Source organism: Dicentrarchus labrax, unplaced genomic scaffold (assembly GCF_905237075.1).
Source record: "Dicentrarchus labrax unplaced genomic scaffold, dlabrax2021, whole genome shotgun sequence".
Lineage (NCBI taxonomy): Eukaryota > Metazoa > Chordata > Actinopteri > Moronidae > Dicentrarchus > Dicentrarchus labrax.
In genome coordinates this window covers 14,185,037-14,212,893 of record NW_026136701.1, presented here as the reverse complement: position 1 = coordinate 14,212,893, position 27,857 = coordinate 14,185,037, and the positions used below count along the sequence as shown (strand labels likewise).

Genomic DNA, 27,857 nt, shown 5'->3' with positions numbered 1-27,857 from the left:
TCTGCGGGTCTGTGTGGGGACTAGACCGGATTTGCGGGTCTCCAGAGGTGTAAATTACCGCTGCAGGAGGGCAGTTTGTTAATTTGGTTAAGGTGTGAACAGGGGAGGCTGGTGGGAGGCGGGGAGGAGGGTCGCTTTGATCAGGCCTGCCGAGCCGTGGACTGGAGGATCTGACTGTCTGCAGAGTGCATGTGAGCTATTGTTTCAGTGGTCGGCCAGACATCCGCTTACAGAGGAAAGGTGAATGTCATGACTTCAGGATGTCAAGTTTTCGGCCCATATTGATCATTTATAAATTATTATGTAGTAGCTGTTATTAGAGACTCATTTGTTTTTATCTCCTCTGTGTCTCTTTGCCCTCATAGAAGAGCAGAAACATTACAAATTTTTTTTCTGAGAGTTCAAAGTTAATCTGTCCTTTCTGGTGGTGCATTTTCATTCAGTTCATACCTAAATCAATTGCCCCCTCCTCACCATATGTCGGCAAACAGGCAATAATGTCCTACAGTCGTTTATACTCATTAATTGGCCAATTAACAGCTGCAATCTTCAGTCTGCTGTTTGTCAGATTATCTTAATATGTGCTGAATGGTCAAACCTCAATTGGAGCCTTTAAAAAACATTTCACAACACAATTAAATTCATTGTAAATTAGGCAATATTTTATTTGGAGATTTTTTAACAAATATAACAGAATATTTGCCATTAAAAAAAGAAACAAAAAGGTTGTCAGTGTCAGTTCAAATAACAGAAAGACAAATGACAAATTCGGTGAAACGCTCAAGTTGTCAAGAAGAGAAAATTACAGCATAAGCTTCAAAGTGAAGGAAAGCTCTCCACACAGTCACTTGACATCTGTCTGAGCTGCTTTATACCCATGCAATAACCCTAAACTGTGACTTCTGAAGTGGCCACATGTTTGTTCTGAACAGTGATGAGCTTCACTCTCCTCCACAGGATGCTCTTTTCCATATTTATGAGGGCCAAGATTAGACCAGTTCAAGTGTTATGTGACACACTTTTAAAACTGGGGAAAACATCAATATTCTCCTCACTTTATTTTTATCACCCACCGTAAACAACATATTTTGTGGGGATTGTCCTAATGTGGATTACACAACTCACATTTTTTAAAATAAAATATACAGTAAATATTCATAATCTTGGTCCTGCTTAAGCTGGACTTTTCCGTCATAACTTAAAACCACAAATCTCTTTGTACAGAAACAGTTATTGTAAAAAATATATATATATATGCTCAGAGTCAAAGACAAAAGTTTTGAAATGCAATAAATAAACTTTCCTTAAACGGGAGGCATCTGTGAAATCAAAGTCAGTGAAGGTTTCACAGGTGATACAGAAAAAAAGCCACATTCAGTTAGAAACTGATAGATATACATATAAAGAATGAAAACTTAAAGCTGCATCAGGTAACAGGAGACACAGCTAGCTCCAAATGACAAGAACATTTTAAAATCTGAATGAAAAGTTCCAGAAATAATAAAACATGATGGGCTGGTGAGTAAATGTAGCTTATAGTATGTGTTGCATCTGATTGTCCTTTTCCTGAAGTCTCAAATGTTTTCACCGCTTTCATCGGGTCATATATGTGCTTTAAAATGTCAATTTCATGCTACTCTGTGCTTCTTAAAATATATTATACTTAGCTCTTGCCTTTTAAATTTCCTCCCACTCATTATATGCAACACCAGAAACTACTTTGGGCAAACAGAGCAGATGTACAGTTCATGTTGTTCTTCCACAAAGTGCATTTGTGCTTGTTGGCTATGCATGACTAGAGTGACTGAAACCGAGTTGACTTAACTCCACCTGTCCTCACTACATGCTGACGTAGTTGTTATGGTAACTCAGTTGTTGTAACTGAGGAAATTGCGTCACAAAAATACTGAATTCATTCATTAGTCACGACAGTTAAGTAGACCACTGAGCCACTTCCTGGCGTGTGAATAAAGTTGTCTACAGTTGGTGGATGTTTGTTTGACCTCCACTGTGCTGCCTGGTGTATGAGCACATACTGTATTTTCCTTATTGGGCTCTGCATATAAAAAGCTTCACCTAGGTGCTGCGCATTGTTAAGTGCTACATAGAAATGAATGAATGAACGTATGTCCTCATAAAGCCCAGATCTAACTGCTGGCACCAAATACATGTTGCAGCTTATAAGCATATTAAAATAAAAGAACTGATGTCCTCTACGTATATTCACATTCTCCACAAGTCTTGACTGTTTAAGCCAGTTTTCCACTGATGTCTAAACAGGTACAACTCATAAAAAAAAAAAGATGGCAAGACAGAGACACTGATGAATAATTGTGTGTGAAGAGCGAAGGGCCCTGCTCCTTGTAAAGTAGGTCCCTCTTCACAGTCGTGCACAACAAGAGGCTGATGGGTAATGAATGTCACTGTGAGAGTCTTTAGCAGTTTATTGTCTAGCTTGTTGTGTCTGGGAGCTGGAGCCAGCAGAAGGGCCATGGCAGGAAATGACAACAGTGTTTGTGTGTTCCTCTATTGGCCTCCGCTGGCAGCCGACCACCCGCGTCTCTGTATCGCAGATGTCCAGGTCCGGCTGATCCGCCTCTGCTGCCGCAGCGGCCCCTGAGGCGCTGTCACAGCAGGAGCACACCTAGACACCATGGACAGATTCAAAAAGGAGACATGAAAATGAGAAGGTGAGGGGTGCCGTTCGAGCTCACCAGTTTGATATAACCTAATAATAATAATAGTTATAAAGAAGTATAAAACCATCTCGACAGAAACCTTTATTTCCAGTAAGGCAAATAAACCAAATTGCACTAAATTTAAAATATTCTATTTCAAAGCCTAACAAAAATGAACTTAATAAAATAATTTTACCTTGATGTCTATCGCCTTGGGCAGACCTCCCTTCTTAATCCAGGGGTGGACCTCAATCAGCTCCTTTTTCTGCTCCTCTGAAAACCGTGGCTGGTTCTTCTGCAGCAGCCTCAGCTTCTCTCTGTCCTCTCTGAGCACTCTCTGGATGTCACTGCGGATACAGCAAACACACAAACACAGCCACATTGAATACTCGACCCGACAGTCGTATCTGACAAACCTTTAGGAGGGTTGGGTTTTTAAATAAGAGGGATGGATGATCTATTCTTAATGTTGGAATATATATTGTTGCTGTGTGAAACCTTCCTGCATCTGTGCTGTCTCATTCAATGTCAGGCACCACTTACTAACTTTATTAATATAAGGTGCCATCTAGTGGTCAAAAACCCTGACTGCAAACAGTTCCAGTGTGAGACATGCACACTGATTCTTATCTCTATTTAAGGAAGTTGACCACAATAGAAAATCATGTGTGCTGTATCTAATGCACAAATAAGAAAATGTTACTGTAAGGAAATGCAAACAATTGAACAAAACATGCTGTACAACAGTTAAGCCTTTCTGGCTGTTCACACAGGACAGCGACAGTGTGCAGGACTATGCAGCCAGACTTATTGCTGTATTTAGTGCTGCTGCATGAAGACAGTACAAACTCGAGTGCAAATTCATGCATCGTATTTCTGCAACCCTCAGACAGCTTTCCTAGCAACTCCACTTTGAGACGTGTGTGAGCAGAAAACACACAACAGCTCTGAGGAGAGCTACAGTGAGAGGAGTTGAGGATGAGCGGAGAAGGTTCAGTATTCTGTCCTGTGACAATTAAATCAGACTTGGTCAGAAAACTAGATTTTAATAACTAACTCTGAATAATCTCTCTCTCTCTCTCTCTCTCTCTCTCTCTCTAAGTTGTCCGTCATTTATTAACATGCATAACATTTGGGGAAAGTGACGAAGAGTGTCCGTTACTAGTTTACTTTGCCAAGATACATTTTGTCTAAATTCTAACACTTTTCTGATGTTTCTGCCTCCTGGATGCACATACATCCTTCACTGTCTATAAACAGCAAATCTGCCAACTAATGGGGATTAGACGACGGTTTGCCTGGATGCATGCTTACCCATAGCCTTCCATAACAAAACAGAAGGTTGATAAACTATCAAACACTCTACAGGACCACTATCCTACTTCTCACTGGCTATGTCCCCTGTCCTCCTACTCACCGCGAGGGCAGCTGATAGGTCATCATGACCTTGTCATCTGTGTTGGCCGTGAGCAGCCACAGCGGGTCCTGCCGTACATACTTGATGAACTGTTCGCTCTGCTCCATCTCCATCGGCCTTCCCTCACTGCTGCTCAAGTGACCGTTGACCTTCTGGCTGTTTTGGGATGAGTCCACGCTGCCAAAGTAATTGCTACTGTTGTTGCTTCCTGAGAACAGCCAAAGAGCACATAATGCTTGAAACAAGAATAATAGTTTGTACATTGTTAAACCTGTATATTGTGAAACCTGTGACTACGAACTATCAACTAACAGTCAACAGAGAGACAACATTTAATATTGAAAGCTGATTCTGTTCACTTGTGTGTTTTCTACTCTCCATACAAGTATTTAGATTTTCCTGCTCATTTACCGCTGAGGATGTGTCAACATATCCATAAGATGTAGAAACAGACCTGTTCCACTGCCGGAGGTTCCGCTGGCCGAGCCTCCGCTGGCTGACGTCCTGCTCTTAGAGGTCCCGCTGTTGGACGTCCCGCTGGCTGAAGTTCCACAGCCATTGGAGCCCGAGCCCATGGACCCAGAGGTGGCTGAGCCAGTGCCTGAGCAGGAGTCCTCATGGAGAATAATGTCTAACATGTCGCTGGACGAAGAGTTGACGTCACTGTTGTTCCCGTCGCCACGTGAACTCGCCTGCAAAAACAAAAACATTAAAGCGGTACCATTAAAGAGGAGCTTGACTTCATAGCTCTGGCCAGCAGACTGTAGTACTTCCTCCATCTCCTGTGTCTGTATAACACAGGTACAGTGTCATTGGCTGTGTTGCATCTTGCCTCTGTATTTTTAGACTCAACTGGGAGTACTTTTCTGGAATCAATCAATCACCTGGCACACATATAATCTGATTACCATCGCTGCACAATATGGCTGAGCATGGTTAGAAACATGACAGTGATCCTGATCGTTCTGCTGCTGATTTAAAGTAGGGCAAATCATTCAATCGGAGTATGTATCATTAATCTAGGGGTAGGGTTTAATACAAGTATAATACAATATCCACTGCTAATGTTACTTGTATGGTTCTTGCATGCAAAATCAAGGAGGGTATGTATTTGTGCATACAGTCATACATACAGTGTAAACTATAATACGGTTTTGGTTTAACTTGATAGACATTTTTAAGTAGCTCAATACATCACTTGTTTTTCACGTCAGATTATGTCTTTTTAAAGTTTTTCATACTTTAGTTAAAATCAATGACTCTTGCTTTACTGGATAGACACTGCAAGATTTAAACTGCTAATCATAAGTAATGAAAAGGAGAAAAAAAAGAGAAACTGTTACAGTTATAATTGACATATGGAATCGGGGAGGAATGGGATTGGAGAAGTGTGGAGGTTTTCTGATGATTCGCCTACCTCTTTGCTGCAAGCCCTCAGCCTAGAGCACACTTTATCCCAAGACAAACGCTCACAGACACATGGCGTGCCCTCGCAATACAAGGGTCCAGGTGGACCAAGGAGACTGAGAGATGGCTAAAGGGTGTAAGGGATAATAACATCATGTGTTAACACCCTGTGCCACAAATTTTCATCTGAGGAGTCTAGACTGACTTGACGTTACACATGGCATAGTAATACAATAGCAAAAAAACGGCTGCACTTTAATGCAGTGAACAATGTGTAGGAATCACTGTGACGATGGCATTAAATCCTGACAGGCTGAGTGAGAGACATATGAATGAATGTCTCAGGGGAACATGCCACAGCCTGCCTACAGGAGTTCAAACAACCCACAACAATAAAGTTCAGCGAGGCATTGACATTTTATCCTGACAATTTAAGAATGTTACAGATGAAGAATATCAGTCATAGGGAGGGTTATGGGAGGAAAAGGAAAGAAAAGATAAAAAAGAAAGCAAATAAAAAGAGGATTGTTTCATTGTTTACCTGCTTCAACTCTTTGGCCTGGTTGCCGCTCGCTCCTTTCTCCCGTTCAGCTGCATTATTCCCTTGTCCTCCAGAGGAGACCGCTGTGCTGTCCTGCTTGTCCACGGACAGCTCGAGCTCCAGCAGGTTGAGGGGCGAGCTGCAGCGAGACTGGAACAGAGGTGGTGACGCCGGGCCTCCACCTCCTCCAGACTGCGGTGTAGAGGAGCGGGACTGGCCCTCCATGGGGGCCTTTGGGGTTTCCGAGGATGGAGGGAAGTAGAACGATGGGGCCAGGTAGCCTGCTTGAGGAGCGAAGTGGTTCTGGGAGGTGAACTGGTTCTGGACACTGAAGGTAGGTGGAGCTGTGAAGGGGACCTGGCCTGGAAAAGCAGCCTGACAAAAAGGCTGGGTTTGGGGGGGAAAGCCACCAGCTTCTGCGTGATACACCGGCTGCGGTGGTGGTGGTGGCATCCCAGGGGCCATTGGAGGGTACACGTAGTTGGGCAGCACTAGAGCCACAATGGGGGTGACAATGGGGGCAGTGTAGGGAGGAGCCTGGATGGACGATGGGCAGGGAGGGGCCTGGCTGCCCTGGTTGTCCCTAAAGCCTTGTAGATTGGCGTCTGTGCATGGAGCTACAGAACTGGCTCTGGGGTAAACGGGGAGGGGGTAGCCTGGCATCACGGAGGGGTACGCCATGGGAAAAGTTGACTGTGAGGTCTCAGAGGGAGACCAAGAGGTTGGGTTAAGGCCGTGATTCAGACGAGGAGGCCGCAGGTGTTTCTGTCTGTGGTGCGATACTGTGCTGTCTGAGGACTCGATCTGCTTCGCTCGTTTTGACTTGGTCTTCTTAATCCGTGTGCCCCGTCGTGTGGTGGGCTCTGCACCTGGCTTGCAGGATCGAGCAGCGGGTGCAGCTAGAGGGTAGAGAGAGATATTGATTAATATGGAAAACTTTACAATTTGAGTTAAAAGTGTCAGTGTGGTGGTCAGAGGTACCATCGCTGGTGATCTGTTCTCTCTGGCGCTCCAGGTACTGAGAGCAGTTTGCTTTGAGTGCCGTCAGTCCGCGAAGCTCCTTGAAGCGAAACAGAAAGGCCTGCTCTTCCTTCTGCGTATGGGCGGCCAGAACCTGCTTGGTCAAACCCAGTTTCTTGTAGGACTCCCTCTCCTGACTGGGAGGTGAAACAGCAGAAGGAGGAGGAGCCCCGAGGTTCTGGCAGGACTCTACCGCCTCTCCTGTTCCTGGGATGTCCTCTATGATTTCTGTACAGATGACAGTGGGGAAAGCACTTTACTATAAAGTAAATCAATAAAGGGTTTTATTTAACATAGCTGTTTAGCATGAGCAGTGACGACGACAAAAGCAATGTTGATCAAGCATTGTAGTGGCTCGAATTGAAAGATAAATGGACGCCATTAATAACACAATAAAGATGGAAGCAACTGTCAAATGATCGCACAAGTGGGATTCCCCTTTCAGGGCTATCAGAGGCCTGTGGTTGAGTGACAGGACCGTGAAACAACGACACAGTTAGACACTGTAGTCTAGTACAACAGTTATTATTTGCTTACATACTATGTATGTATTTATAGTATGTTCACTCCACCATTTGGCCTGGAGTCTGGCTCACTCGCTGGCAAGAATGGTCATTACAGTGCCCATTGAAAGGATTTGTGCTTTATATAAGTAAAACACAAATCTTTAGTCGCACTGCAATAAAGCACTATATATAATAAACGTGACTTAACTACATGACACTTATTAGACTATTATCAGACTTGCCAATTCTGGTTCCTAAACCGGTCAGTTGATAAAACTTTTGCTGCATACTTACAATGCAGCATTATCATCATTATCTTTTTGTTATAGATTGCAACTTCAACAATTAATTTAAAATGAAATCAGAATGAAAGCAGAGCTTTTTCTTGAAGTTTCTAGATTAAATTCAGGACGGGACCCAATAACCCTGCAAAAAGTTTGTGCACATTGAGTAGAACTAAAAGAATTTATATCGCGGAAGGAGTTGACTTTGTTTGTTGAGTTTGAGTTTCAAGCATCCACTGATAAACTACACACACATACACATACGCACAAGGACACAAAGAAAGCAGCGCGTACACATACAGGTATAAAGTATTTACAGTGCTGTGAAAAACCATTTGCCTCTTTCCGGATCTATTCTGTTTCTGTATATTTGTCACACTGGGTAGTTTCAGATCTGATCAGATCAAAATGTAAAAATAGACAAAGTGATATAAAAAAACCCACTAAAATAAGAAACTGGTGTTTGAATATTTGTGTCTGAGCATAAGAATTTCTGCAAACTTAAAAAAAATGATTGAACAGTAAACGCAGTTATTGCTGATAAAAACCTGTTATTAAGTTTAAAGTGGCAAATAACAAGGTTTTTGGATAACCTTGTTCCTTAAATAAAGCTACACCACGTGATTCATCTGACATCTTTGTATAACAAATATGCAACAATAGAGGAAATCAGGTTGGAAGCAAATACTTTTTCACGGCACTGTACCTGACTCTGGTTGAGGTTTCTTGTCCCCAACATGCACTATGGTGCTACTGTAGCTACACTGGCTGGTTATGGACACCACACTTTCTGGTTTGTTAGGTACAGGTAGGGGCAGCGAAGTGCCCACTACCGCTGTGGCCGCGTCACTGGACTTTTTGTCTCGAACATCCAAAGCGGAGAGATCAGACTGATCCTTCAACAAGGCTGGTTCTGCCAAAGAGAACAGAGAACAAGATATGCTGACAAGGAACTGGCATTGAGAAGTTTTTAAAGGGTAGAGTGTGAAGACCTTAAGAGGCCGTAGCTTTGTAAAACCGTTTCCTCACATGAACTCCGGACAATGTCAGGAGATTCAGGTCCGGACATTGTCCGGAGTTGCCCTTTCACACATGTAGCACACAACAGGACACGTTCTCACCAACTGGAAATACTCTGTTTGGTTTAAGTGAGGAGGAGGACTAATCTGTAATGATGACCGTTTTTTGCGTTGATATCAATACTACATGTATTTGGACGTATCCGTAAAATATCAACTATAGAGTGGAAAGCAACGTGCAACATCATCATCGTTATCAACAGACCCACTCATTCGCTGTGAATTCTTTGGACAACGACTGCTCTATTCACACATGGGCTCAATCGGACATTACACAGACTTTATACCAGGGAGCTGGCGGGGTAAAATCTGTTTAATGTCCGGTCCAACTGATTTGGACTTTTGCGGCCTCTCATACAGTTCCTCCGGGTAATATCTAGGGCTAGTTCAGGGTTGCAGTTCATGTGTGAAAGGGACTTATGATGAGGTGACTATGAGTGTCTTTTATTCCTTCATGGTATGAACTGAAGTGGCGAAACATACCTTCAGACACCTGCATGCGGTTAGATGCTTTCTGTTTGTCGTCATCTGAGTTAGAGGATGTGGTGTTCGAGGAAGATTGGCACTTCCTCTTCATGTTGATGGGGACATTGCACGTCTCCAAGTACCTACAGGATTCATATCAACACAAGGGATCAGTTTCTGTGGGAGAAGCTTTTCAATTAGTTTCTATGGCTTGCATTTACCACACTGATTATGTGTTACAAATGAAACCCAGGATCATGGCTACCGTCTTTATCTCTGTACCTGACAACACTGTCCAGACAGCTGATCTGCTGGTAGGAGTAGGCGGTCTGATCATTGAGGGCCATGTCCTCCTGGAAAAAGGACCTACTCTCCTCCATAGTGGCCCCGGACTCCCTCGAATTTATAGGAGCTGCTGATTCTTTGGGCCGCACCACTGCTGGGCTCTTCTGTACAGACTCTACTGGAGGAAGGCCAGGAGTTAGACACAATTTCTTAACTATTTAACACACTCACATACTAACACACGGGTGGTTATAAGGTGGACTTACTGCCACTGCTTTTCTTGTGGTCTGGTTTGGTTGTCTGCTGCTCCTGGCTCTTCTGAAGATGAATTCCCTTACAGATTTCCTGAAAGGTTCGCTGTGAAACGGAGACACAAGACAGAAGAGTCAGTACAACATCTGTTAAAGAGACAACCATGTATATGCCACTGCAATATCATCATGTACAAGCAGGATCACATGGGTTGGAATACACTGTACTAAAGTATTTGAGTATTACTCACTGGTCTGGCTTTCCCGCTCACTTCCTCCTCCTTTTGTCGCATCTTGCTCCCACCGCCGTTGTCAAGGCTCTCGCTAGAGGAGGTCATGCCCAAAAGGTGGTCGTTTCTGCTCAGACTGCCGTAGCCACTGGACCCACTGTTATGTACCGGCTGATCACAGATATAGAGAGAGGGAAGAGAGAGATTGTGTTAAAAGGCACAGAGGATGTAGCACTGCGTAAAATAATTAATGCGTTGCTCTACTTTTTCTTGGTAGATGTTTAGTTTCTCCTGTGTCCTTAAAGTTGTTTTTACTTTTGTTATTAAAGTTTTTGGATTTGATTTGGGGTTTTCTGGAAGTTAGATGTTGCTCTAATCCCTCAGCCGTGTATATTAGCATTTGTATCTCCTGCTTCGATGCTTTATAATGGCTTAATTAAACTACCACTACATGTGTCCTTGATTTTTATCCCTCCTTATTCTCTCTCACCTGTAACAGGAGCCGATGGATCTGCTCAGTAACCTCCTGGATGTCAGAGTCCATGGTCTTCATCTTGCCGACAGTAGAGACAGGGGCCACAAAAACATCCTCATTCACGGGGGCCCTGATAAACAAAAAACAGATCAGCTACTGGTTCATGAATGTATTTGTCTTTGAAACAATGTAATTCCAATCTTCCAATCCAAAGAACCATACATCAGCTTAGATATTACCTCAAAGAAATACTCACATGCGCACTTTGTGTCTCCCGATAACGAAGGAGACCTTGCGGCTCCAGGGGTTGACGAAACTGGACCAGCTGGTGTCAAGAATGATGTATTCTCCATTTCGCGCACAGAACCGGATGGATGAGTGGTCAAATGGTTGCCCAGCATATTGAAGAACTTCAGAGAAAGGCAAAATAATATAGTCAGACCATGATGGGGACAGATTTCCTGTGCAGACATAAAGTCTGCCTTCATGTATTTAATTCTGCAGACTCACTCTTTCTGTGAATGGCCAACATAATCGGCCGGTCATTGGGATGCAGGTGGAGGAGGACTGGTGTGCCAATCAGGTCCTGGGGGAGGTACCCGAGGAGAGGAACCGCCCTGATGCACACAAAACAAATCCCTCTGTTAATTCTATTATGGTCTGATAGTTCAGTGATTTGTGTGCAATTACTCAGAACTTATAGCTGCTCAGAAGTAGAAACATGCCGCTGTGGCTTACCTCTCATCCACATCCTGAAACACACAACTCGGAGTGTGTGTGGTAGTGAAGATGCGTTTGTCTGTTGGAATTCTGGGTGCTTTAAGGAAGAGAGAAGATTATATTTATTAACGTCTAACAGAATTGGAAAAAGTCTTGAACCATCTGGCATTAAAAACTATGTTTAATACTAATCTTTCCACCAAAAGAAAAATAGAGATATCTTCCTACATTTCATTATCCACACAGAGGGTCTCTTGTATGTTTGATAGATTGTCAAGATTGTAAATTGTTAAACTTTTAATTTGTGGGTTTTGGATATATAAATAAAACTGACTTGACTATCTTAACTTTAAAAGTATCAACATTTTCTGTACATCTGATTTTTGCTGGAGTCATTGAATTGGCTTCTTGAACCTGCAGTCATGTTCTTACCATCATAACCAGAGTGAACCCTCTCAGCCAGCAGGAGGCAGCAGAACTGGTCTTCAGCATGTACTGTGTCTTGGACCTTCATCAGGTAGGGAGTCATGCGGAACGGATAGTACTGCAGATCGCCCTCACTCTCCTTACCACCGCTGGGAATTAGTTAGAAGAAAAAGTTAAATTAAACCAGATCAAATAAGGATTCTCGGCTCAAGTATAAGTTAAATAATCTGTGTCCATGTTTGTGGGTATTTTTGAATTCAAGATATTGAACACAAGGGGGCAGTGTTGTGCTATTTTCTCATTAATATCAGTGTTCTATTAATGAGAGTAAATGTATGTAGATATATGCATTCTTAGATTTCTCTTCTTGTGAGCTTGAGACGTCACAGTTTTTACATCAGATGAGTGCTAAAAGCAGAATGATAATTTAAGGTTTGGCATGTTGAAGGGTTAGGTAGGTCAATGGAAAGTCTTTGTACAGTGTAGTACAATACAGTAAGGTGTGGGGATGTGTGTTTCAAATGCGTGTGTCTGCCTATACGTATAACACTGTCCTGGAATAAGCATATGATTACAGTTTACACGCATATGATGTCACAAACTAATTGAAAAACATCTAGAGTGGAACAAAAACATTAATAAACACTACAAACAGGTATGAGCAGCAGATGGTCCGACAACATGTTTGAACCAACACCCACCTGATACGACAGAAGAAGGACTTCTCCTGCATGCAGTCAGAGGGGGATGACTCTGAAACGGGTAAAGAAATGTTTTAATTCAAAAGCAACACAATCTGGTCGAATGCTAGTCGGGGTCTCAGCCTCCGTAGGCGATCAGGCTTTGATTAATTCCATCAAAAAACATGCAGGGCAGCTCTGAGCTTAAATGCAATGAATTTTAACAGCCTTAGATGAGCCTTATTTTGGTTTGTTAGCCAAACTTTTTCCAGTCACAAGGGACAAATCACAACAGATAAAGTGCAGCTCTGGGTCTGATGTGGGCATCACCAGTTAAACTGAAAAGGAAATAGTGAGCTCTCTGTATCTTTTATCTTATTTTCCTATTTTTACTTTAGCATCTAAATCAGCTCAGTAAAAATGGGGCAAACATCTTCAGTTTTATGAATGACTGAGGTCAGGTCAATTTGATCCTAATGCACCATGTTGATGGCAGCCTGGGATTCATTGACAAGTTGCCTAGGAAACTAAATCTAACACAGTCATTTATTTCTTTAATAAATCTTCTTATGTATGCAAAGTAATAATAGTCAGTGTGACTGATCTTCCCATATCACAGTCATCCTCCTTAATTACACTATGATCAAGGATGCCCTCTTGAGTAGAACCGTTTTTTTTTAATACTGTGTCTACAGAGAGCCGTGTGGTGGGTTATTTAGTACGTACCTGCTCCAGTGCTCATGCTCCAGGAGGGCAGGCGGTAAGGCGTTGTGAAGCTGTAGAACACACTAACATCCTGCGGCGTCAGGAACTCCACAAACTTGGTGTCCTTGAACACATCTCTTTTGCAATTGAGGATGGAGGCAGCCTGATCAGAAATGTAGACTATCCTTCCTGTGTTGAGAGACACCGCTACTGCAAAAATATCCTATCAAAGAGAGAACATACAAATTGTGGGATACATCAACTACTCAAACTCAATCGATTTAAGTATTTTTGTTCAAAACACAACACATGTAAATGCACCTCAAAAGATTTAAACGTTATATTTAAAGAAGAATTCAAAGACTCACGTTGTTTTTGAGGGTGTATTCAGACGTAATGCTGTCTATCTCCTCTATTGTATAAGAGGACACATCCAGGCCTGAAGGTTGACTGTCATTGATCATCAAGAGCTGGTAATACTCCTCATTGGCTGCAAGACACACAGGGATTTTTTTTTTTTTTTTAAGTCTGGGTCTCAGCATAATATACAATATGGTATAGCTGGTGTGTGGAAACATTTTAGAGGAAACAACACTGATGAACCTGGTTCAGAGAGTCCAACAAAAAGATGATGTATTCATACTGTAGTATTATGTGTTAAAAATAACAAAATAATCAACTTCTAAACTATGAAAGTCGGGTGTGACACACAAGACTGAAGCAGAGGGAAGAATGAGAAAAAAAGCCCTTTACCTTCCACTTGTTTGACACACCGCAGTGCGTACTTGAGGGTGTTCAATGTGGTGGACTTGTTATTGTGTTTCTTTTCAGCAGGCAGGTGAAGCTTCAGCTCTTTCAGTGTTTTAATCACCTCCTTCTGGGTCTTAGCTTTGGCAGACTCTTGACTACTGCAAGTTGCACAAGGACACACACATGCACAGAGGCGAGTCAGATATTGCAACACAAAACGCAGTCTGTTAAAAAAAAGGTCAAATAGATGAAATAATAGAAAACTTCTAATTTAAACCACATATTTTATATATAATATTCGTGGTAACTTCAGTGTTACAGTGGTGGTCTGTGCACTAACCTGCAGCCACTGGTTGATGGGTTGTCTTGCTCTGAGCTCAGCAGACTGAAGGCGTTTGAGCTGCTGGGAGGAGACGGACTATGGGAGTTTGAGCTGGGGGGAGAGAGAAGGAAAATGAACATTTTGCAACAAAAAAGAGCAAAGAGAATTACATAAATTACATCAAAGAGAGACACGAATGAAGGGAGAGACCTGCAACCGTTTCTTATTCAGTCAGACTTATTTGAACTCCTTCCTCATTAAATGAAAGTGTATTAATAATAATAATACAGTAGACTGACTGGGTACAAAACCGTGTGCAAATTTCACACAACCATCTCTTTCTCACACAGCTGAGACACCTGACTTTGCTAAGGTACTCAAGTTACCTAATAATAATAATTTAAAAAAAAACTCAAGTACACTCAATATCACAACAGGGGTGTTGTTAGTGTGAGCCTAAAAAAGAGCCTTTGTGGAAGTGAATTGGGAACGGTGTGGATGCAGCCTCAGCTCTCATTTAGCAGTGATGCTACAAAAGAAATCACACTTAGCTGAGGTCAGTCTCACCTCCTCGAGGACACTAAGTGTATCTGTACAAAATATGTGTGTATATTTTTTTTTTCTAAAGCCAATTAGAAAAACATATATTCAAGTTTGCTAGTAACTTCCTCAATGAATGGAGATTTCTATCATTGACATTAAAGCTACCTGTTATCATGTGATTTAGAGTTATTGTCACACAACTTAAGTATGGTAACTAAGTAACTTATTTAAGCTGTGTGACAATAACTGAGCAAACTCTAACCACTGAGAACAGCCATAAGATGGCTTTGAAAGTTCTGGTAAAAGTAAGTGGACCTTGAGTTAATATGTTTTGTCAAGCTTTGCAATTATTTTTAAAACAAAGAATCATGTATTTGTGGTGGAAACACAATGACGACCCATGAACAAAGCCTGCAAGCAGTGTGTGTGTGTGTGTGTGTGTATGTGTGTGTGTGTGTGTGATCCACTGCATTAACCTACAAGCTCAACACTGCACTAATACACTAAAATGACTCACTACAACTCAGGTTACTATCTATAACCTGCTTACCTGGCTACAAATAGAGAACACAGTTACAAATAGCCTCTCTAAGCAGAAGAAGCCATCTAATTCTATCCAATATAACCTTCAGTGTTCAAGAATGTAACAGCTGGGTTTAGACTGGGCAGTCTGAGAGTGTATCAGAGTGAATCTTAGAAACACTTTCACACAGGCTAATAGGCTAATTGACAGTGTGGTAGTAAGTCTGTATGCCAATTTCTATGGACATGTGTTACTAAAAGAGACTTTCTGACTGAGGCTTGTTGTTCGAGAAAAGGGTCAAACTTAGGAAGGAACATTGTAGGAACTCTGGTATTGCGCGGGCTGGATCGCAGACACACCAAACATGTTTCACATGTGCTACAAAGAGAGGTCTATGTCTATGTGACATGTCTCACTGACCTGCTGAATGAACTACAGAAGGGATCTCTTGACAAGGAGTGGGTTTGGTTAAAGAAAAAATCAGTAGTTAAAAGAATAAGCCACCCATAGTCTTACCCGATTTAATTGAAGACCCGGGAACTGTGCATCTGTGTGTGTATGTAGTCCACTGTATTAGCTTACAAGCTTATCTTAAGACTATTAACAGCTGTGGGATACTGACTCACCTGAGCTACATCTCAGGTATCGTCTAACCTGCTTACTTGTCTTAAAATAGAAAACACCTTTACAAATAGCTTCTAAAAGCACAAGAAGGCATCTAATTCTATTAAATATAGCCTTCACAGCCCAAGAATGCAACAGCTGGTTTTAGACTGGGCAGTCTGAACAAGTATTAGTGATCAGTAGGCTAATTCACACCGTTGTAGTCTGTGAGTCGTGGAAACATGCTCCCAAAAGAGAGTTCCTACTCTGAGCAGGATGTTGATCTGCTGAAGGTGAAGATCAGGGCAAGGTGGCCTAGTTTAGAAATATCTACTAACAGGCTATGTGAAAATTGGCCCTCTTACCTTACGCATGTTTAGATATCTCATTACATTTAAAATGACATGGATATCACACTGGATTACCTGCGTATGAATAAGGCAAAGAAGAACTGCAGTGGTTTGTTTTTCCTTTCTGGAGAGATGACTATAAATTATCTACATGAGTATAAATTAATTTAGAGCAGATAAAGGATAACAAGAAATGGAAAACCAAAATGAAATTGACTCTGTTTTGTCAACAGTCCCATAGTTTATTTGCTCAAAACTTAGCCCGGCATTGGTAGCCTTTGAATTTATAATAGTATAACTGTGTATGTGGCCCACTATATTAGCCTACAGGCTTATCAGTGCACTAAAAAACACAGCTCTCAAGAGACAGACTAATCTTTAAAAATACAACCTGTTACCATAAATAACAGGCTTAAATGACTTAGTATAGACACAACATCCACAAATATCTTCTCCAAGTGCAACCACAGAGCTACTTCTACCAAATACACCACTGGACCACCGTGCTGCTCTGTTTCTGTTCATCACTGTCACAAAAGCCTGGCTACATCCATTCAGTGTTGTAAAAGAATAGCTTTTACAGAGGCATTTCCTTCATCCTTTTATACGGCTGAGGGCCACAGATGGGCGAGGTTGGGATTTTTTAGAAGGGAGGGAATTATACTTATTGCTGATGATTCGGCTTTTGGCAACAGAAGGCACCAAAGACAACACATGGTGGCTAAACAAAAAAAAAATCTGTTTATTTCCTAGTAAATTGTCACTTGATGAATCAAAAGCGTATGATGTTTTTCATTTAGTAACCTGCATAATTAGCTGTTTTGGGTGAATGACGTGGGGGAGAGAGAGACAGCAGAGAGGAGCATAAAAAAGTTAGGCAGACATGGTAAAGAGAGGAGAGAGAGACAGAGAGCCTATTTGGAGTCGAGGGAGTGGTCTACAACCAAATGGGCACAAAAGGTTAGAAGTTCAACGCCAGAGAGGGCGGGCTGAGAGAGGGTGAGGGACACGGAAATACAGAAATCAAACGAGAGATGGGAGAAGTAGTTAAAGTCGTCCCCGTCAGCAGAAGTGGGAAGGAGCTGGCGTGTGCGATTGATGTACAATACAGGCAGGAAGAGGGAGGGATCTCTACGAAAGACCTGGATTCAAAAGACTGAGTGAGGTATGAGAGGCGGGGCTCAGAGGGAGAGAGAAAGAATGTGCAAGCACGCAACTCTGCTTGCTGCGCCCAGGGATAAACAGAGACAAACACTGCGTTGCTATGGTAATAACAAGGACTTGGTGAGCAGGACACAATACATCTGGCATTAAGAGAAAGCCAGCCTCCTTGATGACATCAATCCAGTATGTGAGAGACAGTTATTTAATTTTTTCCACCCACTCTGGAAGTCTCCTGGGGCTGACAACATTGTGTCTGAAACTATTTCTGGTCACGTTATGGTCACATTCAGGCGATATTTGAGAATTTGGAAATGTTCTATCGTTATGATTCAACCAAAGCTTACGTCAGCAGAAGTTTGTCTCTTCTGCTACAGCAGCCCTGAAACAAACAAACCTCACTGACACTCCTGTAAGCCAGGACATATGAATGTACACATAAAGATTGTATGTATTGTCTTTATCTGTTTGTTAAGACAAATCTCCCTCTGCGACATTAAAATCTAATCAAATGTCTACATCTGTAGTACAGCTCATGTGCACTATACAGTTTACTCAGAATTACTCTGTCACTAACAAGTCTTCCAACAAGCTCAACAAGGTTTATTCAAAAATAAATAAAGTCAAATTTATGTGATAGAGCAGGGATATAGCTACAATAACACTGAAACCAGCCTTTAACACCTGGCACAGACACCAGATTAATATTAACTCTTACACTGAACAATCAAGTGACCCTTATCCTTAAGAACCTAAGGAACCAACACAAACTGCCAAAAACCAGCACCAACTGCCTCTCCCCAGACATAAAACGTGAGTAAAACTGGAAGGTAACGTGAGCTGGCACAAGATTCGGGTTTAGGGAGTGAAACATGGTTGTGGTGAAATAGAATGACGTTTAAAATCATTCAGTCCAAAAATAAAATGCTTTGGCCAACAGCACATCTGTCAGGCAGGTTTACTTTAATGTCACTGGTATGTGTGTGTGCTCAGCTGGCAGGAAGAACGTCATTGAAAGCACTAACATTTAAAAGCTATTATTCAAACCAATTTACTTTGATATTTTTCTCATAGTCAGAAAAAAACTAATGGAGCAGGTTCACTCATGTTTCATACTGGAAGGCCATCACTGCAGCCTTGGCTCACTCATCTATTGACATTAGTCAACACTGACAAACACATCCAATGCTGATGGCTGTATGTATTATGACCAGACTGTTGTGGCGGAAGGCTAAGCGGACATGATTTTTCATCTTTCCTGCCTAAAAGACGTCAGTCTATATGAATATGTTAACTATAAGAGTGAAGGGCACCATATTTTTGAAGCATAGTCACTTAAATTGCACAAAATATTGGTATTTTTTTCACTAAATTTTGTTTGACGACAAGGATAAGACAATTATCAGCTATGACTCATGTTTGTAAGCCATGACTGGGTGATTTGGACTTATTTGTTCATATCTTTTCTAGCTTCAAAAATGTATTGGTGCTGGCACTGCAACACAATCAATGCGAACATCCCTGCATATTTAATGCTTTATACTGCTTTTCGTGTTTCAAGGTGCTTTATGATTGTGTGGCTAAATCAACAAACCTAATCTTTTACATGCAACTGTTTGACCACAGCAAAAACAGTGCTAATCTTAAAAAGCGTTCCTGTTAAACACATGAACTATGTGAGCCTCTCTTGTTTGAAAAAGTAACTTTTGGTCTTGACCCCATTTAATATCTCCTGCTGCTGACTCCTCATCAGAGTTTTGGAATTCTTAAGCTCAAGAGTTTTATTTTGAAAACATTTTTACTGTCACCAAAGAGAGTAAGAGAGTGCTGACCAGACCAAACCTCACTAGATACAGTGAGGATTCCTGCAGAGTGTAGTAACAAGAACAGTAGCTCCCCACACTCTCCCCTCTTTTACAGTCAGTCAATAAAAATGCCTGGAAAAAACTCTTACTCATGGCTTCATCATTCCCACAACCACAACTGACCTCTTGTTGCTTTCAGACGATTCCAGCAGTGCAGAGTCTTTACTGGTGCCATTGGAGCTACCCATTGACTCGTGGCCATGGCTCTCGTTGCCGTGGCTCTCGTTGCCGTGGCTCTCGTTGCCGTGTGATTCGGTTCCACTCCCACTGGACCCGCTGCTCTTCATCTCCACGTCCTCTTCGGGGAGCGACCGGGAGCGGGAGTTCTTGCGATGGTTGTGTGGTGAGGCAGAAGGGTCCTGCCCGCTGCTGTCGCTGCCCTCCGAGGGGAGGCCTAGGTCAGGCCCACCTTGGCTGTAGCCACCCATCCGGTGCAGCTGTGCCATGGAGCTGCACCCCGAGGCCCCTCGTGCCATGGAGCTGCATGAGGTGGACACTCTGCACCCTGAGGCTCCATCCTCATCCTCCAGCACTGGGAAGCGATAGGGCTTGGAGTCTGAATCTTCTGACATCAGGAGAAGTATTGCCCTGGGCTTGTTCCAGGTTTGTTAAATAGATGATGTAAGAACACAATTACCCCATCATCACAAGGCCATCGCCAGAGTGAATCAAAGAGGAAACAGATTGATCTGTTGAAAGAAGGAGATTATACATGTTAGTAATGAAGTAATGCTTCTCCATTGCAAGTTTTGCATATTTTTAAATATTTAGAAAACACGTGAACATATTGTAACAGATAATTATCCTAGTTAATTAGAAAAATTGACTCTGCAAGAGCAAGTCAGCAATATGCAAAGTATATTATTATTACATTTGTCAAAACATGCAATAACGCTGCCGTGGTTCTTTAACATTTCATTAATTTGCATGCACGTGCAAGCAGGCACACAGTTCAAAAAATCTTTGAGAGAGAAGAACCAATGCTTCACCTATCCTCCTTCAAAAAGGTGTCTATTTGGGGTGATACCAGAGCACATACCAGGGGCCTAACCCCTGACCTCTGAAGAGCCCTGCAGGTGCTTCTCTGATGTACAGTGAAAATGCTCCCTTGTATAGACAGTGTGGCCTTTAAGATCAGTGGGTCTGTCCCATCTGAGCCCTCCAACCCTTTCAAAAGGATCATCCACCCTGGGACACATAAAACACTAGACAGCATTTATCTGAATGCCACCATAGGGTGCTAGCCAACTGTGTGGAATTGGCCCCATTTTCTGTGGCTTCAAGTGGGCATGTGATGCAGCATGCAGGGTATTGAACTCTGCCCTGTACAAAACCTGTGTCATCTCACTCAGTAATGCGATATAAATGCCAGATTTCAGCAGAATAAGAAAGATGCATATGTAAATGTTTATTCAAACTACCCAGTGCTGAGTAGAGCTTTCCTAGGAAATTTCCTCTGGTTACAGGAAGGGTTAGTGTTACATTTGTTTGGGAACAGTGGCGTGTTTGGAATGAACACACGGAAAACTGTGAAGTTACCATGATCAGAGGAAGATAATCAAATATTTTCAAAAGATTGTCTGGGGAAAGAGATATTACAGGAGTGGCAGGATATATTTTTGCCTCGACATTTTTGCAGTAAAGTCACCAAACTGAATTCTTCTACATTTACATTTGAACTTACTGATCCGAACATTAGTCTGACCTGTTAACTACGGTCAAGTTTGAGATTTAGAGCACAGGAAAAAGAGACTTATCTCTCACATAATCCTGTTTCTGGGCAACATGTTAAGTGCCACAAGCCCCAAGTCTGTGTATAACCTCTAGCCTGGCTGTGTTCCAGGGATAACCTGACTAAGCGGTGGCATGACTTCCTCTCTCACCTGCAATGGAAAAAATTCTATTTTCTACTCTGACTGGGACACACGGCTCTATGCACTCCTTAATTCACCTGAGCTCTATGTTGATGATGTGCATGTTTATTTAGTCTAACCAAGTTAGTCTTAAGCGTCAAGCCCAGGCAAGCACAAGCAATTTTTTACGTGGGCTTTTCCGTAGGTGTGACGCTCATGTTGTTCAGATCGGTTAATGAGCCGTTAAAAGCTGTGAGTTTGACTCCGTGTGTGTGCACAGAATGTGTGTATGTGATGTTGATAAGGTACCAAATGCTTCACAACAGATAAACGTCCATAGGGAAAAAGTTTGAAGCCTCATGAGCCTGATGGTGTTAATGCAAAAAGTCTTGACAGAACGTTTTACTAAATGTTTAATGTTGCATTCAGCATTTAAAAAACCCTGTAGTTGTCAGGATTGTTGTTTGTAGTAAACAAACAGATATTTCACAATTTGGTGGTTTGACATATGTGTCGCCTAACCCTAGCTGCATCTGATGACCGGTTTCATCTGGAAGTCAGAGTGGCCCGTGAATTACGTAACAAGATTCATGATGTTGCCGACCTTTATGGAGAAGTGACAGTAGTAAAATATTTCCATTAATAATTAACCGATCTGTTGGCCCTTTTAGAGACCAGCAAGTTCACAATCACCGCTTATTCTGCTTATCACAGACCTGCTGCAAAGTAAGGTCACGCTACTGTGTGAACTGGGTCAACATGCAGTGAAATGACTGAGACAATCAAGAAGAAATAAGTGAGAAAACTGTGTTCTTTAGTTTGGAGACCGTAAGATAAACTGAAGCAATGAATTTGTCAGCACTTGAGTTCAGCTGTTCTGCAGAACAGGGTAAGAAGCTCCTTTGTAGACTTCTATTGTGCAGTGTGAACTATCTAACAGAGATACTACTCAACATATTGTACATACTGAACATCCTGCACGCACTGTTGACCCGGGTTTTTGTGCACAGAGAAGCTTTCTGGCAGCTACTTTGACTCATAATCAAAGTCTGGTCCAAAGTTAAAGAGCTGTCTGCCAATGTGCCCGATATTCATAAAGTCCAGGAGTTCACACTAGTCAGCTCGTTATCACACTTAATCTGTTGGCTCGATACCAGCAGACAGGTCAGAGAGAGATAGAGAGATAAAGAGATCTAAACATGGAACCTACAGTGAGGCTTCAGTTCCGCTAACACTATCAGGCCCTTAAGAGAGTGTATCAGGTGGCAACATTGTTCCATATCAATAAAAATGCACTGAACTGGGCTTGAACTGAATCAAGAGACAAAAAGAAAATTAGAGAAAAAGACATGGTAGACAGATGTCAAAATAAAAAGAAGAAATTAGATTTGTGCAGCTGAAAATCAACTGGTCCGGCTTGTTTGACTGTACAAAGTACAAAATGCTCCGAATGGACAATCAAATATTGACTTTAGCAACACAGGAAAATGATTGAGGGGATTTATTGTACCCACTCTCTATGTTTACAGAAACAGAGACTTTGCTAAAATTAGAGCAGTGGCTCAAATTCTCACTTTCCTAAAAGGGTTAGTTAAAAGAACAGTCAATAAACAGCATACAATAAAGTCATTAACATAGTGATTAATGCTGGACATTTACGTTTTTAACACCTGTTTCTGATAAAAGCCTATCCACCTCTGTAGTAAGGGTTACCTGAGGCCACTTCAACATCTGTGATCATTCTCTTTTTTTCCTGTCATTAACTAAATCTATTGAATCCTGTTAAGCAGCTGCAGGGAATGAAGCAGAGGAGAGAGTAAAATGGATTTCCTGTGTCCCCATTAAGAAACCAATCATCATCCTCTAGCATGTGACATTGCTGCAGTGTCACTTTTCAGTCATCAACTTTCAATGGTTTTGCATGATCTATATACACAAGCCATTAGGCATTCAAGTGTCAGTTATGACGCTTGTCCTGACTGGTAGCAGGTCTAGGAAGCAGTTACATCCTACTCTGAGGTTAGTACAATAAGGAGCAGGTGGCTAACAAGGCAAGATGAGACACTTGACACAATTACAGGTTATATATTACTATTGTCGGGCCCTTTCAGTCATTTTAATTCAATCAAAATGTTGTTCTGGGCTATACAAGGAGGAAACTGAATATTGACCTGTTGGGAACATGTTGCTCACTTGGCCTTTCTGAATCTTAGGGGACTTTATGAGAGATCATTTAAAACAAATCACTTTGCCATTGTTAAAAATAGGGTGGAAAGTTCCATTCAAATGTGGCTTAAAACCATTAAATCCAAGGCTGTAATCATGGAGGGAAATTAAAATTTGATTGTGTTGGTGAATTTGTTAGGTCTAGTCACTGCTGCAGTGGTTTATGGAAAGAGCCTGTGAGACATTTCTTAATAATCTTCTGCCTCGTTCATTTCCAACTTGTTGCAGGAAATACCAAGATCTATGTGGATTAGTCATGTCATGGAACAGGCTTGTCACAGAATCTTTCTAAATTAAATACATATATTGATTAAGGACTGAAACCTCTGCCACACCTGAACAACTTAACCTTGGAAGGTTGCATTGTCAATGTGTAAAATGCACTGGTTGCAGCCAGTAATCTATATGTATGGAAGAAAGAACATGATGAAACACAAGATTTTATTTAAATTTAGAAAAGCTGAATTCATTAATTAATATTAATAGCAAAATATTAGCATAAAAAATAGTTACTGATAGAAATTAGGCATCAAAAAGGAGATTTTGGGTTAAAAACTTCGTAGTTTTAGAAAACAACCCCCTCTCAAGCTGTAATTTCATAACACTTGACTCTATTGTGTCCTATCCTGCTCAGTATGTTTGATTTCGTCCAAAGGAAATATTCAGATTATGCTCTAAACAGAAGAAACTGAAATGAAATTCTGTATTATAAAATATTTTGTTCAATGTAAAAAAAATATTCCCGTCACAGTGTTCGGCTCATATTACCTAATGCTTCAGACCATCTTATACAACCACATGAGAGTGACTGCAGTTTTATAACTGTGTATCATGTTGGAGGCATTCATTCTATTAATTACAGTGTGTAGTTACCACCTTGTACAACTGACTCAATTTGCATGAAGACTTACATAAGTTTACAAGGAGAGTACAACACTGTCTTACCCCACTGCAACATGTGACAACACCTGAGCCACTTCTATCTACTGAGACTTTGAAAGCAAAACTAGTAAGTAAGATAAGAAAAGTAGACCTTGACTTTAGAGATTTTTTTTTTTACTGCAACAACTCCAACTCTGATTAGTGTAGGGTATAGCATAGTATAGCATTTTATACCACTGCTTTTATTAAGACAAAAAATAACAACAAAAATAACTAACTAATAATTTTGTTGTTTTTCTTTTGGTCTAAAAATAAGTACATTTTAAAAATATGCCGATAATACATCTTATTGCATAAAAAAACTGTTTCCTGCAGGCAAAACAAGTAGACTTCTGCTGAAGAAAGCTTTTTATTAGATAACTACTGATTACTAAACTCTTACACAAGTCTCTAAAGGCTTTTAAGTGTGTGTTTGCAAATCTGTTCACTGTCCATCAGTACGGTGCAGACATGACTGAAGTCGTTTCTTCCTTCACTGACCTACATCTTTATTCAGTGATAACTTAAATAGTCATAATGGCTCAAAAGCACACTGTACTGCACGTCTCAAGACTTTACCTATTTTCCTAGAGGCTAAAAAAAAAAAAAAAAAGAACAGAGGTCTTGACATTCAGTCCACATAGGAGTTGTTCCATTACAGAGGGATGATTACGTTTGCCATTAGTGTCTTCAGGTCCTGGAGCCTCTAACTGACAGCAGAAGATATATCCACTATCCACAAAAACTGCTGCACCTGTGCTGTGGCACCTTTTCAATTTGAGATTGGCATATTGATCACATTTAAAAAATGTTTGTTTTGGAGAAATTACTGTTATGGTGACAACATGATGAAACATGATCTGCTTTAAAGAGGCAGTCATCCAACCCTTGAATAAAGTTTGCCTGTAAGTACTACAATAAGTAGTGGGAAAAAAAGTGAAAGTACCTCCCCTCGTGCCGTAATGGTAGGCCGGGACATTTGAACCCGGCACAATGCCAACCTTCCACTGATTGAACAGTGAGATAAACGAGACTTGGCCAGCCTTGCGTGCGTCACTCATCCTTTCTCCTCCCACTAGAGCATGATACTGGACTATGTAAAGGTCTTTTACACACTAAACCACTGTTTAATTAAGTCTCTTAAGTTCCAATACTTAAAAAAGGGATGAAGGGCAAAATGCTATTTCACTGTCTGTGCAGGTTACTTTTATAAATAACCAAAAATTAATGTACCAATAATACAGTGAAAACTACTCCATTCAAACTCCCAAATTCAAACTCTCACATGAAGACTTTGAAAGAGTTAAATTATGAACCCACTGACCAGTAAAGAGCATGTTTATGCTGTGAATGATCATGTTTGGTTTAAGCTCCAGATGCTTGATACTCTTGCTGTCAGGTAAAAACCTTGTATCTCCAGTTTTTAAGGGATTTTCATGCTTCCGCACTTTGACCTGCAGCACAGGTTGAGCACATTTCTCCAACCTCCATGTTTAAAACTCTTTACATAATGTCATCAGGCTAGAAATATGTATATGCTCCCAGGAGCCAGTGCATCCTTTAGATTTTTCCTCCCCTCATGACTAACCACTCAAACCGCCTGACTCGAGCAGTATGACAACCTCTTCTGGGGAGGGAAAAAAAAAACCTCTCAACTCACATATTCTGTAATCGGTGCTGCGTATGAACTTCTGCCATGTGCTGCTGCAGTGGACTCTTTATGTAAGGCGTTATGCTGGAGTTTTCATGTGACACTGACACCAGAAAGCACGTCTACAATGCACCATACGCGACTCTGACATCTCGACAACAGTCATTCCTCTCAACTAAACCACACTTTTAACAACTCTACAGCTTCGGCAGATGGTTTCCAACCCCACTGCATCGCGGCTTTTACTCTCCTTATGTAAAATGTAAGTCAGATCACCGCACAGCACCTATTGAGTCACGTCCCCCGCTGTCATGTGGGCAGGGCTGCCTGCCTGCTGTAGTCTACTGACCGGGATTGACCCTCATATTGACACAGTTATGCAACTTTGACGCTTCGCGCGCGTATAGTATTTTACAGAACACGGCTGCTTTACACGATCGCCCACCTTCATCCATCACATTTCCTATTTTAAAAACAACGTCTTTATCACACAGCAACATCGATAATATTTACGCGTTTATGTAAGTAAGAAACTCCACCAACCTCACAAAACGCAGATCCTCTCCTGGTCCCGGTGTGAAATAAAACCTAGTTTGGGTTTTTTTTTCTTCCGGAGGTCTTTATGGTTGAGTCCCAACAGGAGATAAGCGTGTACGGGTGCAGTCGGTGCTAGGCTGCTCTAAGACACTGCTCTCTCTCCCGTTCAGGTTTCCAGACACACCGGCTCTCTGCCCCGCATCTCCAGCTCAGGCAGTGACCTCATTTCGAGCCCCTCCCTAAGCTCCTCCTCCTGCTCTTCGCCTATTGGTTCAGAAGAACGTCGGTGACGCCCCTTCCGCGCTCCGGACCAATAGGCGCCACCCGCCTCCACAGGGGGCGGTTACCACAGCTGCCGGTCCGCGCTGCCATTGGCCTCCAGCGCTGTCAGTCCTTTTACATAAGGGAGTCACCGCTTTCACGTGGAAACCCACGGCTACCTCCGGCGTGAGAGAGGCGAGAGCAAATCACTACGACTCAGCTGCCGATGAATGAAGCAGTGCCGATGGTTGGCTCACAGCGGCTCAGTGAGGCCGACTGTTATCTAAACGGTTATACAAGTGTGTGTGTAGCCAATGTGGGTGAACCGCTTGGTGCGCATTCGCGTAAGCATGAAAGTTCCTCGACTCGCATAAAAAAAAAGTGATATAACACAAGGTGACTGTTGTCTAATGTATCATCCTTATATAAAAAATAAAGTGCAACGTTGTAATTATGTTATTGGGTTTTTTCTTTGTACCTACTATATGTTGTGATAACATAACAAAACAAAACATTTTTTTGTTAGTTAATTCGTATTTGGTTTTACTCCCACGCATATTGCAGAGCTGTTTTTTTGTCCCATGCCAGAGCTTTGTGCAGTATACTATGGGTCCAATAGATGAATTGAAAATAATAGCACCTACAAATCTCTGTTTTTCATCTTAATTTGTCTTTTCTTTTTTTAAAATAGAGTTCTGTTAATGATGAAAAACCTGTGGAAAATAAAGTATATTTAAACACCAGCACTCATATATTAATTGGTCAATGCCAAAACAAGCAAGAAATAATAAAGATTGCACATCTGCACTTAAAAATATATATTGTTATACTTAAAAAAAAAAAAAAAGGTTAATATCACAACTGAATGTTTGGGAAGGTCTTGTAATCTGTTCTTCTGAGGAGCCAGTCTAAAGTCAAATTGTCCCCCTAGTGGCTGAGTTTGGACCCACATCAGCTGCTGGTCAGCTGTCAGTGGAGAATTTATCACTTGGCTTTGGCACCAAAGGTTTGGTGACTGATGACAACACTCATTACCCCAATTACCCAGTCTAATAATGCATGACGGGATTTATGAACTTGACATTCTCCAGTTCATCATATCGTCTGGTTGTTTTATACTTG

At 41.6% G+C, this 27,857-nt stretch overlaps 1 protein-coding gene across 4 annotated transcripts; it reads right to left on the bottom strand.

Annotated features, from left to right (window-relative positions):
* Window positions 1–640: 640 nt before the first annotated feature.
* Window positions 641–26,651, bottom strand: per2 (period circadian clock 2). 4 transcript variants are annotated; one of them, XM_051401744.1, is made up of 24 exons: window positions 26,481–26,651; window positions 19,410–19,975; window positions 14,260–14,352; window positions 13,923–14,077; window positions 13,538–13,659; window positions 13,191–13,392; window positions 12,486–12,537; window positions 11,791–11,933; window positions 11,377–11,455; window positions 11,149–11,255; window positions 10,895–11,048; window positions 10,654–10,768; window positions 10,185–10,334; window positions 9,949–10,039; window positions 9,680–9,860; window positions 9,416–9,540; window positions 8,560–8,766; window positions 7,025–7,291; window positions 6,044–6,942; window positions 5,513–5,629; window positions 4,550–4,787; window positions 4,096–4,303; window positions 2,875–3,025; window positions 641–2,644 (listed from the first exon to the last, which is right to left on the bottom strand). In XM_051401744.1, exons 2-24 carry the CDS (start codon window positions 19,856–19,858, stop codon window positions 2,444–2,446), a joined length of 4,506 nt encoding a protein of 1,501 aa, XP_051257704.1. In that variant the 5' UTR covers window positions 19,859–19,975; window positions 26,481–26,651; the 3' UTR covers window positions 641–2,443. The 4 variants fall into 4 exon arrangements, with proteins under 4 accessions (XP_051257704.1, XP_051257713.1, XP_051257722.1 ...); XM_051401753.1 differs by having other exon boundaries at window positions 9,680–9,857; XM_051401762.1 differs by lacking the exon at window positions 5,513–5,629.
* Between the last annotated feature and the right edge of the window lie 1,206 nt (window positions 26,652–27,857).

What these genes read in the sequence shown, in the direction of transcription:
- per2 (XM_051401744.1), bottom strand. Translation starts at nt 19,858, where the DNA reads ATGTCAGAAGATTCAGACTCCAAGCCCTATCGCTTCCCAGTGCTGGAG. An exon ending in CCATCAACCAGTGGCTGCAG is followed by an intron (nt 14,078 to 14,259) that starts GTTAGTGCACAG and finishes TGCAACTTGCAG; the next exon opens with TAGTCAAGAGTCTGCCAAAG. An exon ending in TGAGCGGGAAAGCCAGACCA is followed by an intron (nt 10,040 to 10,184) that starts GTGAGTAATACT and finishes TCCGTTTCACAG; the next exon opens with CGAACCTTTCAGGAAATCTG.